The 13561-nt window shown below is 43.5% G+C and overlaps 1 protein-coding gene across 9 annotated transcripts in view; it reads right to left on the minus strand.

The window, feature by feature from the left end:
- Window positions 1–13514, minus strand: part of DNAI1 (dynein axonemal intermediate chain 1) — a 98982-nt gene extending 85468 nt beyond the window's left edge. For all 9 annotated transcript variants that reach the window (XM_045373382.3, XM_074017265.1, XM_074017264.1 and 6 more), the window contains exon 1: window positions 13291–13514. In XM_045373382.3, coding sequence (XP_045229317.1) covers window positions 13291–13338 — 48 coding nt within the window. In that variant the 5' untranslated portion in view covers window positions 13339–13514. The remainder of the gene's footprint in view (window positions 1–13290) is intronic.
- Window positions 13515–13561: the final 47 nt, after the last annotated feature.

The raw sequence follows: 13561 nt of genomic DNA on the forward strand, positions 1-13561 counted from the left end.
TTTCTAAATACCCAGAGATTTTAAAGATATTATTTACTTCTATTTTGTTCAAACTACTCTTAATATGCTGAGATTCTTTTTTGGCAAGGATGAATGTTGAATTTGAATTAAGTTAAACTGTAAGATTTTAATCTTTTAAAATGCATTTGAATTTACTTTATGTCCCAGTATATGGCTCATCCTTGTGAAAATTCTGCAGTTCTTGGGCGTAGTTTTCATTCTACTGTTCTTGAGTGTAGTGTTCTATAAATGTTAATTAGGTCAAGTTGGTTAACAGCACTGTTCAGATCTACCAAGAGAATAATGTTAAAATATCGAATTATCATTATGAATATTTCTACTTCTCCCTTTAGTTCTGTCATTTTTTTGGTGCTTACATCTTGAAGTTCTTATTCTTATATCTTGAGGCATATACTTTGTGATTTTATGTATCCCTCTTGAATTGACCCTTTGTCATTTTAAAATGGCCCCATTTATCTCTGGGAATACTTCTTGTCTTGAAGACTACTTTGTCTGATAATGACACTCATACAGATTTCGTATGCTTTCCATTTGCATAGTTTATTTTTCCATTCTTTTATTTTCAAACATTCTATGTTTTTACATTTAAAATATATTTCTTGTAACAGGCAACATATAGTTGTTTTTTTCTTTTTCCTAGCCTGATCAACTCTGCCTCTTAATTGGAGGTCTTTACCATGTTGCTCTTTGTTTTCTACTTTTTCTCATCTTCTTTTGTTTCTCTGTTCATCTTCTGCCTTCTTTTGTGTTAACTGAAATTTTTTAGTTCTCCATTTTGCTTTCTCTATTGGCTTTTCATATGTGCCTTTTTGTATTTTGTGCATGTGTGGTTGCTCTAAGGATTACAATATGGGCCGGGCACAGTGGCTCAAGCCTGTAATCCCAGCACTTTGGGAGGCCGAGATGGGCGGATCACGAGGTCAGGAGATCGAGACCATGCTGGCTAACACGGTGAAACCCCGTCTCTACTAAAAAATACAAAAAATTAGCCGGGCGAGGTGGCGGGCGCCTGTAGTCCCAGCTACTTGGGAGGCTGAGGCAGGAGAATGGCGTGAACCCAGGAGGCGGAGCTTGCAGTGAGCTGAGATCCGGCCACTGCACTCCAGCCTGGGCGACAGAGCGAGACTCCATCTCAAAAAAAAAAAAAAAAAAGGATTACAATATGCATCCTGAACTTATCATATTCTATTAAACATAAATATTCACACTTCACAATGTAATAATCTCATAACATGCTAATTCTATTTACCACCACTACTTCATCATTTGCCCTATTGTTGTCACATATTTTATTTCTGTATACAGTATAAGCCCCACTTGACGATATGGTTTTGTTTTGTTTTTTGCTTTAAACAGTCATCTGTCTTTTAAGAAAATTAATAGAAGGGCTGGGCGCAGTGGCTCACGCCTGTAGTCTCAGCACTTTGGGAGGCCGAGACAGTAGGATCACTCGAGGCCAGGAGTTTGAGATAAACCTGGCCAACATGGTGAAACACTGTCTCTACTGAAAATACAAAAAATATTAGCCACTATGGTGGTGAGCATCTGTAATCCCAGCTATTCAGGAGGCTGAGACAGGAGAATTGCTTGAACCAGGGAGACACAGGTTGCAGTGAGCTGAGATCACATCATTGCACTCCAGCCTGGTTGACAGAGTAAGACTCTATCTCAGACAACCAAAAACAACAACAAAAATAAAATTAATAGAAAGAAAAAAAGCTAGTCTTTTACCTTTACCCACATATTTACCATTAATGGTACTCTCAGCTTTAGTATATCTGAAAATGTATTTATTTCACCCTCCTTTTTGAGGGGTATTTTTTCTGGATATAGAATTCTGAGTTGACGGTAATTTTCTTTCAGTGCCTTAAATATGTCTTTCCAGGTCAGGCACAGTGGCTTACACCTGTAGTCCCAGCACTTTTGGAGGCTGAGGTAGGATGATCAGTTGATTCCAAGAATTTAAGACCAGCCTTAGTGAGACCCTGTCTCTATATATATTAAAAAAAGGCCGGGCGCGGTGGCTCAAGCCTGTAATCCCAGCACTTTGGGAGGCCGAGACGGGTGGATCACGAGGTCAGGAGATCGAGACCATCCTGGCTAACACGGTGAAACCCCGTCTCTATTAAGAAATACAAAAAACTAGCCGGGCGAGGTGGCGGGCGCCTGTAGTCCCAGCCACTCGGGAGGCTGAGGCCGGAGAATGGCGTAAACCCGGGAGGCGGAGCTTGCAGTGAGCTGAGATCCGGCCACTGCACTCCAGCCTGGGTGACAGAGCGAGACTCCGTCTCAAAAAAAAAAAAAAAAAAAAAAAATTAGCTGGGCTTGATGGTGCATGCCTGTGGTCCCAGCTACTTTGGAGGCTGAGGCAGGACGATCACTTGAGCTCAGGAGGTCAAGGCTCCAGTGAGCTGTGAGTACGCCATTGCACTCCAGCCTGGGTGACACTCCAGCCTGGGTGACAGAGTGGGATCCTGTCTCAAAAAAAAAAAAAAAAAAGCCATTCCATTGTCTTTTGGCCTACATTGTTTATGATGAGAAGTTAACCACAATTCATATAATTGTTCCCCTGTATGCAATGTGTCATTTTTCTTTGGCTACTTCCAAGGTTTTAGTTTTATCTTTGGTTTTCAGTAGTTTGACTATGAAAGACCTAGATGTAATTTTATTTGTATTTATCCTGCTTGGGGCTCACTGAGTTTCTGATAGTCCTGTATGTTTTCCACCAAGTTTAGAAAACTTTTGACCATTATTTCTTCAAATATTTTTTCCTCCTCTTTTTCCCTCTGGTATTCCAACTATACACATGTTCCAAATACATATATAATATATTTCATAGCTCACTAAGGCCCTCTCTTTTATTATTATTATTTTTTTAATGGAGCCTCAGTAACAGTGGGCCTGTTTTTTCTTTTTCTTTTCTCTCTTTTTTTGAGACAGGGTCTCACTCTGTCACCCAGACTGCAGTGCAGTGGCGCAGTCACAGCTCACTGCAGCCTTGATCTCCTGGGTTCAAGCTATCCTTCCACTTCAGCCTCCTGTGTAGTGGGACCACAGGGGCATACCACCACGCCTGGCTAATTTTTAATTTTTTTGTAGAGATGAGGTTTTTTTTTTATGTTGCCCAGGTTGGTGTCAAACTTCTGGGCTCAAGTGATCCTTCCATCTCGGCCTCCCAAAGTGCTGGGATTATAGGCATGAGGTACCACACCCAGCCAGGCTCTCTTTTTTACAAGAAAAACCAAACCAAACAAAACAAAACCTTCTTTCTCTTTCTTCTTCAGATTGAATAATTTCCATAGATCCATCTTCACATTCAGCTGTTAGGCCTATCTAAAGAATTTTTTATTTCTGATATTGTATTTTTCTACTGTTTCCATTTTTCTGCTTAGATTCTCCATCTGTGCATCCATTAAAACAGTATTTCCTTTATGTCCATAAATACATTTATAACAGCTGCCTTAAAGACATTGCTTGCTAATTCCAACATCTGGGTTACTCCCTGGTACAATCATGCTCTCCTTTGGATCTACCTCTCTGAGCCATGATCAAGAAATTGTCCTTAGGCAGAGAGCAAGGGTAAATGTGTGACTCACGTTGAGTGTTTTCCTTCCCTCAGGAGTCACTGTCCTATGTTATTTATTGTCCAATACCTAAAAATATTAGTGTCATATATTGTGTACAGGCTTACAGCTGTTTACAGTGGGAGGGAAAGTCCAGTGTAGATTTCTGCACCATGGCCAGAATATAAATCCCCTAAATCAAGGTCTTTAAGGTTATATATAAAGTATACTGCATTTTATTTATTTATTTTAGAGACACGTTCTCACTCTGTTGCCCAGGCTGGAGTGCAGTGGTAACAATCATAGCTCACTGGAGTCTTGAACTCCTGGGCTCAAGGGATCCTCCCGCCTCAGCCTTCTGAGTAGCTGGAACTACAGGTGCATGCCACCTGGCTAATTTTTGTATGTGTGTATAGAGATGGGGTCTTGCTATATTGTCCAGGCTGGTCTCAAACTCCTAGGCTCAAGTGATCCTCCTGCCTCAGCCTCCCAAAGTGCGAGGATTACAGCCATGAGCCATCATGCCCGACCTGTGTGCTGTATTTTAAAATTCATTGCAGAAATGTGCTATTTTTAAAACCCTACAGTAAAGCATTTTGTAAAGGACAGGACCTTTTGTAATGTAAATATCAGCCCTGAATGAAAGCATTGGACTAGAAGAAATCTGAGGCCCCTTCCTGCACAATTCATGAGAAAGAGATTTACCAGAAACAACACAGAAGTTACTTTAGAGTAAAGCAAGTTATATCTTCCGCTGGAGGAGCTGAGCAAAGAGAATATCTCCTTCTAGCTTTGGTTGCTTAAAGAGCCATAGGATCTTGTCCCTTGCTGACATTGCCTAGCATGAACAGATGAGCTAGGGTCAATCAGATTCCCTCCTTAAGAATTTGAACTAGGACTACCGGGTGAACCAGTAGTTGGATGGAGATATTGATGGAAATGTTTGTGAGGTAGAGAGGTCAGAACAGCCATGATAAGCTGGAAACAGACTAAAATTATGAGGGAGCAGAGACCATGGAAATCTGGCCAGTTGGGAAACAAGAATAAGAATGAAACATAATTGTTAAGAGAAATAGACAGGCCGTGAGAGACATAGAGAAAGCAGTTGGTTCCTATACCTGTTTCAGAATCAATTGTTTTCAAATTTCAATTCTAGGTTATCTATGTATTTATAATAACCATCTGTAACTCCCCACATATATACCTTCCCCCTTCTCTCATCCTGTTTTATCTGAGGTAACTTGAGTGAGCCTCTGTTCTTTGTAAGCTAAAGAGCTTAACTCAAGTAATGTGCGTTAGAGTTTGCCAGGTCTGTAAAGGGTAGGAAGAGTAGAGAAGACTTGGGCATTCCATGCAGAAGGAACAAAATAATTAACAAAGACACAGAGGCACAGAAGCAGATGCCTCTCCAAGGAGCAGCAGATTATTTTGTCCATATACACTCCAGTTTGTTCCCAAATAAGATTTGAGGCTGAATACATGACACATTGAGAAAATAAGTAAATGAGCAAATGGATGTGATGTAAGAATAAAAGTAGAAAAATAAGCTTAACATTAGGGATAGGGTCCCTACATAATTAATAGGATTAGGCTACTTTGACTAGGATGAAAGAGGCATGAATTACTTCTTCTGCAGGCCAAGAAAGAAAAGTTAGTGTTCAGGGTAGCATAGTACAGACCTCTCATCACTCATTTATTCACTCATCAACTAACTCATTCAGTCATTATTCATTCATCCAGCATTTATTAAGCATCTACTATGTGCCAGGTCCTCGGATGACAGCTAAAGAGGAACCAAGATTGAGCTGGTTCTCACACCCAGGGTTCTCAATCTAGGAGGTGAGACAAATGGAGGACATAAATCCACCATGTAAACCAGAATCCAGTGACTCTATGAGTAGAACAAAGTGTTGCAAGACTCAAACCAGTGAAACTAAAGTTACAACAGCTTTGTCCTTTGCTTGCCTCTTGCATACAACTCTGTCAGTGCTCAGTGACTGCAAAGATTGAACACTTGATACAAATTCCTAACTGGCAGAAAACAATTTCATGTGGCTTGCTCACAGCTGGAGTCAGAGAGTCAACATTACTCCTTAGCATCAACTTGCAGTCTGCAAAGCCCAGCAACAAGCACAAGAGTCCTCTGCCATTATTATTTGAGTACCTGGCATGTATCGAGTGCTAACAATGTGCTAGGCCCCCTAGTACACAGGGGAGGAAAACAAGTTCTGGCCTCAAATGCTCACAGCTGTTTTGTAATCTGATAATTGTGCATGACAAACCTCAGACTCTAACTCTGAAAATAGCATGACTATAATCATAACAAAATGGAACTGCCATTGGCAAAAATTGTTTTCTAGTTATCACTTCCAGAAGGAATTCCATAACACTAGTAGGGGAAAAGAAGAAAAAACTCTCTCAGTTTTCTGCTGCTAAACCTCAAAATTATCATCAACTGCATCCATCCCTTCTCCTGTCCTGTTACAAAGTGTGCCTCCTCCTGTCCACAACATCATCTCCTCCGAGACTTGGCTCTAGTCATTATTTATCTTCCTTCTTTATCTTCAACTTCTCTCTCCATTTAGGATCCTTCCCCTCAGCATTTAATATATTCAAGTCTTTCATCTTAAAAAACAATCTGCCTACATACTCCTTACTGCCTTCTTAGCTTTCAGTTTAGCTTTTCCCTCTGAAATTGTCCTTTCCAAGGTCCCCAATAACTTCCAAGTTATTAAATCTAATAGTTGTATCTTAGTGTTTATCTTCATTGACACTTTAGCAACATGCAACTTGGCTGACCATACAGTTTCACTGAAACACATTCTTCCTTTGACTTCTGGGATATTAGTTTTCCTTGTTGTCTTCTTACTTCTCTGATTATGCCTTCTTATTCTCCATTTTGAACTCTTCTTCTTCTATCCAAACCTTAAAATACTGGTGGTCCCCCCAGAAGTCTTCCCTAATTTCCCGAGAATCAGAACGAAGACCGCCTACCACATGCTTCCATAGAACACTGTGCTACTTCCCCAACCACAGTTGATCATTCATTCAACATTCAACAAGAGCTTCTGAGGTCATCACGGCCACTGTTTTAGGAGCTGAGAATACAGATATAAGCAAAAACATCCACAGGCCCTGCTCTCAAGGAGCTCACAATCTAATGGGAGAGATATACAATAATCAAATAATTACACAAATAAGTGAATAATTACAAACCGTGATGCATGCTATGGAAGAAAGGAACACAGAGCAATGAGACTATATAACAGAGGAAACTTACTCTATCTTCCATAACAGGGCAGGGGGAATTGGGGCAGGTTGTGGGGATTGATTTGGGGGTTGAAATCTTAGGAGTGAGTATATGTGTGAGGGAGGGTATGAAGAGCATTCCAGAAAGAGGGGGCAGCACATAGAACTAAGGTACAGCGATAATGGGAGAAGAGTGGTACAAATTAAGGTATAGAGACCCAAGTAGGTCTTAGGCCCATTCAGGCCTCTGGAGGGATTATCTAAAATTCTGGTCCCTATCGTAAGAGCAATGGGAAGTCACTGAAGTGTTCTGGGTGGGGGATGGCATAATCAGATTGACAGTTTGAAAAGATCACTTTTGATGCAGTGTAGAGAATGGATTGGAAAGGGCACAAGTGAATGAGGGAAGACTAGTTACATGGCTTTTATAGCACTCTTTGGTAAGAGATGATTGTAGGCTGGGCTAGGGAGGTGGCAGTGTATATGAAAAAAGTAGTTTAACTTGAGACATATTTAAGAGGTAAGGGAGTAAAAGATCATATCTAGGGCTTGAGGAATATATGTGTAAGAATGACACTGAGGTCACAGGAGTGAAGCTATCTTACTTTGGACATACAGAAGCACATCAACTTCCCCTAGATTCTGTTCACCTCCTGTCTTTTCATCTACAGATACCAGGCCCCATCACCAGGCTCAAAATCTCTGAATCATCCAAGACTCTCTTTTGGCCTCATGCCCAATCCTGCCCACTCACTCCTACCCTGGTCACCCCTAATCTATATCAATATTTCTAAAAGTATTGCACCATAGGAGCTTCTTGAGAGACCACAAAATGATCCAAAATAAAAGTATTTTCTTTGGCTTTTACAGGAGAATGATGTAAAATTCCAGACTTTGATTTTTTTTTTTTTATGGTAACCAACTGAGTTATAAAGGGGTACTAAAATTTGTTAGTCATAAACTAAAATTAGCTTTTAACTGGAGTTCACAGAAGATTCTAATTTGGTTTTCTACTAAGAAGTTTGGCTGCCAGGCAATGTTTGGCAATGCTGCAAAGCTCCTCCTGTACATGCATACATGCAGCCAGTTGGCATTCTCATAATTTTCAGGAAGGACGCTTTGCTATTGGGGCATTACAAGTGATGTTTTGAGCTGGTCATGTATGGTTTATGGTGCCTGACATTCATGCATTTTAATTACAAATTATGATTCATGGAGCTCCATAATGACCAATTTAATATGCCATGGGTTATTTGATTAACTCTATGGAATAGGGGAATGTACCTCTTTGACCTTATCTCCTGCCACATTCCCCACTCCCTTCCTTGCTGATCCAGAAGATGTGTAGCAGGCTCCCATCTCGAGGGACTTTATACTTGCTATGCCATCTGTCTGGAATGCTTCCCCTGTCCCCACCCCTTCACCCCACACCCCACCCCCAGATATTGCATAGTTCTTTCATTTCCTTCAGGTCTTTGCTCATATGCCACCTCTGTGATACCTTCCCTGTTCATCCTATTTAAATGATAATCTTCTGATTCCCTGAACTTCTTAGTCTACTTCTCTGATTTAGTTTTCTTCTTGGCATCTATCACCATCTAATATACTATATATTTTACATATTTATTTATTGCCACTTTACCTCCAACTAAAAAATAAGCTCCATGAGAGCAGGGATTTTTGTTTGTTTTGTTTCTTGCTATATCACCGATACCTAGAACAGTACCTAACACAGAGTGTGTACGATAAATAATTACTGCATGAATATTTATACATCAATATTTTTATCTCTTAGTCTCCAAAACCCATCTCTCAAGGCATGGATATGTATGGTTCAAATTTGAATCATTCACAGCCCTACTGCCAAAGCAGATATAAACATGCACCTGGAAAACCATGCTTACACAGTTACATTTCCTTGTTATAATCCCCCACTAGTCTCCCCATACCAGTTTCACCCCTTCCTATCCTTCAGACACATTCAGATGATAATTTCCAAGAACAATTTAGGGCATTCAGAATTCATATTGAACTCATTTTCTTAGAATTCAATGTATTCCAGGTATTGTGCTAGGCAGAGGGGAATCAACAATGAACAAGACAGACATGATCCTTACCATAACAGAGTTTATAGTCTAGTGGGGATATCACCCTATCCTGCCTCCAGAAAGGGGACTTAATCCTTTGTAGAAGAATATGAATGCCAAGCTTAGACCTGCAGTATGAATAGGATATGAATGAAAGATTTGGGGCAGGGTGGAGTAGAGTAGGTAGAAGCAGACAGAAAAGATTTCAAAAGCTTAGAGGAGATAAACAGTGTGAATATTACTTTCTAGGAAGTGAGGGCAGTTCAGTTTGCTGGGATTGTGGAATTTTCATATAGGTGGTGATTTGAAGTAGGATGGGTAGCAAAGGCAAGATCATGCAGGCTGGCAAAGGCCATACCAAGCAAATTGGACTTTTGGGACTTTATCCTGAGAGCAACAGGGAATCACTAAAAGGTGACCAGTGGAGTGACATGAACAAACGGAATTTAAACTCCTCTCTATCCTCTATCCCTCTATCCCTCACCCCTGGCATCCCAGTCCTACCTACCTCCTCTCTGAAGCCTTTCTGCTGCTCTAACCTGCTGGCCTCTCTCTCCTTCATCCTCAGGGATTCCATCCTCCTTTATTTTTGTATGCCTGTGTTCTGTCTCCCCCATTGAACTGAATTCCCAGAGGACAGGGACAACTTCTCAAACATCTCTAGGACATCCCACACCTGATTAGCACTGACTCAAATTGGTCTTCACTGAGGCAAGAAAATGATGAATACAACCTAGCACAACCCAACCTTTTCTCACACCCCGCACACCAATATTTACTCTGAATTAAAACAACCCTTCCCTCCATAGAGCAGTGCTGATGTGTACGGGGCCAGTTGACCCAGTTTTTTCTGCTTTCTGTCTACTATCACCTCTCTCTGCTCTCATTGTAGCTAGTCTCTAATGTCTCCCTAATGGGCTACAGCAACCCATCCCCAAGTTTGTTCAAATTGTAAGTTGCTAGAAAAGACAAATCGAATCTGTAATGACAGAAAGCAGATCTGTGGTTACCTAGGCAGGCCAGGGGTGGGGGATAGGAGGTGGGATGAGGCACAGGGAACTTCTTGGGATAGAGAAAGTATCCTATATCTTGAGTGTGGTGGTGGTTCATACGTGTGTAAATTTGTTAAAATTTGTCAACACGTACAACTAAAATGGTACATTCTATTATATGTAAACCAAACCTCAATAATTTTAAAAGCAAACTGCTGGGCCGGGCGCGGTGGCTCAAGCCTGTAATCCCAGCACTTTGGGAGGCCGAGGCGGGCGGATCACAAGGTCAGGAGATCGAGACCACAGTGAAACCCCGTCTCTACTAAAAATACAAAAAATTAGCCGGGCGCGGTGGCGGGCGCCTGTAGTCCTAGCTACTCAGGAGGCTGAGGCAGGAGAATGGCGTGAACCCAGGAGGCGGAGCTTGCAGTGAGCCGAGATCGCGCCACTGCACTCCAGCCTGGGCAACAGCGTGAGACTCCGTCTCAAAAAAAAAAAAAAAAAAAAAAGCAAACTGCTGGGGCACGGGGGCTCACACCTGTAATCCTAGCATTTTGGGAGTCCTAGGCCTGTGGATCACCTGAGGTCAGGAGTCCAAGACCAGCCTGACCAATATGGTGAAACCCCGTCTCTACTAAAAATACAAAAACTGGCTTGGTGCGGTGGCTCACACCTGTAATCCCAGCACTTTGGGAGGCCGAAGCGGACGGATCACGAGGTCAGGAGATCAAGACCATCGTGGCTAACACAGTGAAACCCTGTCTCTACTAAAAATACAAAAAAATTAATCGGGCGTGGTACAAAAAAATTAGCCGGGCGTGGTGGCAGGCGCCTATAGTCCCAGCTACTTAGGAGGCTGAGGCAGGAGAATGACGTGAACCCAGGAGGCGGAGCTTGCAGTGAGTCAAGATCGCGCCACTGCACTCCAGCCTGGGCGACAGAACAAGACCTGTCTCCAAAAAAAAAAAAAAAAAAAAAAAAACTAGCCAGGCGTGGTGGCGCATGCCTGTAATCCCAGCTCCTTGGGAGGCTGAGGCAGGAGAATCCCTTGAACCGGGAGGTGGAGGTTGCAGTGAGCCAAGATCGTGCCACTGCACTCCATCCTGGGTGACAAGAGCGAAACTCCGTTTCAAAAATAAAAAATAGGCCGGGCGCGGTGGCTCACGCCTGTAATCCCAGCACTTTGGGAGGCTGAGGCGGGCGGATCACGAGGTCAGGAGATCGAGACCATCCTGACTAACACTGTGAAACCCCGTCTCTACTAAAAAATACAAAAAATTAGCCAGGCGTGGTGGCGGGCGCCTGTAGTCCCAGCTACTCCGGAGGCTGAGGCAGGAGAATGGTGTAAACCCGGGAGGTGGAGCTTGCAGTGAGCCGAGATCGCGCCACTGCACTCCAGCCTGGGAGGCAGAGCGAGACTCAGTCTCAAAAAAATAATAATAATAAAAAATAAAAATAAATAAAAAATAAAAAACAGGCCGGGCGCAGTGGCTCAAGCCTGTAATCCCAGCACTTTGGGAGGCCGAGACCGGCTGATCACGAGGTCAGGAGATCGAGACCATCCTGGCTAACACAGTGAAACCGTGTCTCTACTAAAAAATACAAAAAACTAGCCGGGCGAGGTGGCGGACGCCTGTAGTCCCAGCTACTCAGGAGGCTGAGGCAAGAGAATGGCGTAAACCCAGGAGGCGGAGCTTGCAGTGAGCTGAGATCCGGCCACTGCACTCCAGCCTGGGCGACAGAGCGAGACTTCGTCTCAAAAAATAAATAAATAAATAAATAAATAAATAAAAAATAAATAAAAGCAAACTGCCTGTAAATATAGGGTCAGGAGGCTAAAACACAGTACATGAACTTCAACGTAAAGCCCAACCCCGATATAAAATTAAGGCATGTTCTTACAGGACTAGCAGCTTCCCCAAGGCTGCAGAGACCTAAGAAAGTCACGGCCATCTGCTACAGAAGGCCAGGTAAAAGAGGCAGAGGAGCAAAGGCTAACATAGAGGTGGCCAGACCAAAATATGCAAAGTCGTAAGTAGCATGGACACAGATTGGCTCTCTAAACCTCAATATACCTAGACTTGAGTGAGGTAAATCTGGAATAAATAAATAGAAGTCCTGCTTTCCAGAGCTAGAAACTACACATTAGCCAGAGTGGTAATTCATAAAGGGTTTGGAAAAAGTTCTTGAAGGACTAAGTTGCTTCACCACAGAAGACTCCTTGGGAAACTGGGACTGCCTTGCCTTCCGTGGTGATGCTGAGGAAGAAGGCAGAACTCGGTGCTCAGTGGGTTAAGGGGGGTATGACTTGGGTTTCCTGTGAGAAGGGATGACATCTGTCCAGGTGGTAATCAGAGCATAATGTTCACATAGCTGAATGAATCACAGGAGTGGACCAGGGGCTCGCAGGGAAGAGAGACACATGAGGCTCTAGAAATAGTTGGGGGCGAGTGTCCGGGTTGTGCAGTGTGGGGGTGGGGACAGGGATGAGAAAAGGGCCTCTCTCCTCTTCCTCTTTGCCTGCCCTCTTTCTCCTCATAAATCTCCCAGCACAGAAAATAAATCAAACTCCTGCACATAGCCTATCCTGTATTCTGTTTAGTTCTCTTGCGCACCCTCTGTGGGCTCCCAAACAGCAAGGCCTGTGTTCCCACCTAGCCTGGAGCTAAGCACACAGTAAAGGGTTGGATAAAGAATGCCTTTGAGGCTGGGCGCAGTGGCTCACGTGTAATCCCAGAACTTCCGGAGGTCAAGGTAGCGGGATCGCTTGAGCTCAGGAGTTCCAGACGAGCTGGACAACATAGGGAAACCCCGTCTCTACCAAAAATACAAAATTTAGCCGGAAGTGGTGGCCTATGCCTTTGGTCCCAGCTACTCGGGAGGCTGAAGCGGGAGAATCGCTTGCTCCCAGGAGGCAGAGGTTACAGAGAGCTGAGATGGCGCCACTGCACTCCAGCCTGGGCTACAGGGCGAGCCTCTGTCTCAAAAAAAAAAAAAAGAAAAGAAAAAGAAAAATTCCTTTGGGACAAGAATGTGAGGACAAGGAGGAAGGGACTCGTGGGAATGGGGATGGGGGAGTTAAGGAGGATAGACTGGTCAGAATGAGTCCGTGGGGTAAAGTGAAGAGATGGGAATGGTGGATAAAAGGAGAGAGGTAAGAAACAGTGGGTTGGGGTAGTATGGGAGAGGAGGCCAGGATTAGTGGGAAAGAGTAGGACAGAGTCAGAGGTCAGTGGGAGCACTTGCTAGAGGTCACGGGGGTGAGAAGGTTAGGGGTCAACAGATAAAAGATCAAGGATCAGTAGGAGAGGTATGATTAGTGGTCACTGGCGACGACGAAGGTAAGAGGTCATCAGAAGGAAGGTGTGCGTGCGTTACCTGCTTACGAGACTGTTTATGGGGAGCCTTCGCAGAAGCAGGAAGCATCTCAACCCCCGGAGAGTCTACAAAACGCTCCCTCGTCTGAAGACAAAAAGTTCGTCCGTCTCCTTGACCACACACAAGAAATCTGGACTCTCCACTTCAACTACCAGTCGCAAGTGTTCTTTAGGGACAGCCGTCGTTGTGGGTCCCCGTGCCCTTGCAGGACAGAATCCAACTCCCTGACGCGGTTACCCAGCAACCGCCCGGCAGCCAAGGCGCAGGCGCC

This window comes from Macaca fascicularis, chromosome 15 (genome assembly GCF_037993035.2).
Source record: "Macaca fascicularis isolate 582-1 chromosome 15, T2T-MFA8v1.1".
Lineage (NCBI taxonomy): Eukaryota > Metazoa > Chordata > Mammalia > Primates > Cercopithecidae > Macaca > Macaca fascicularis.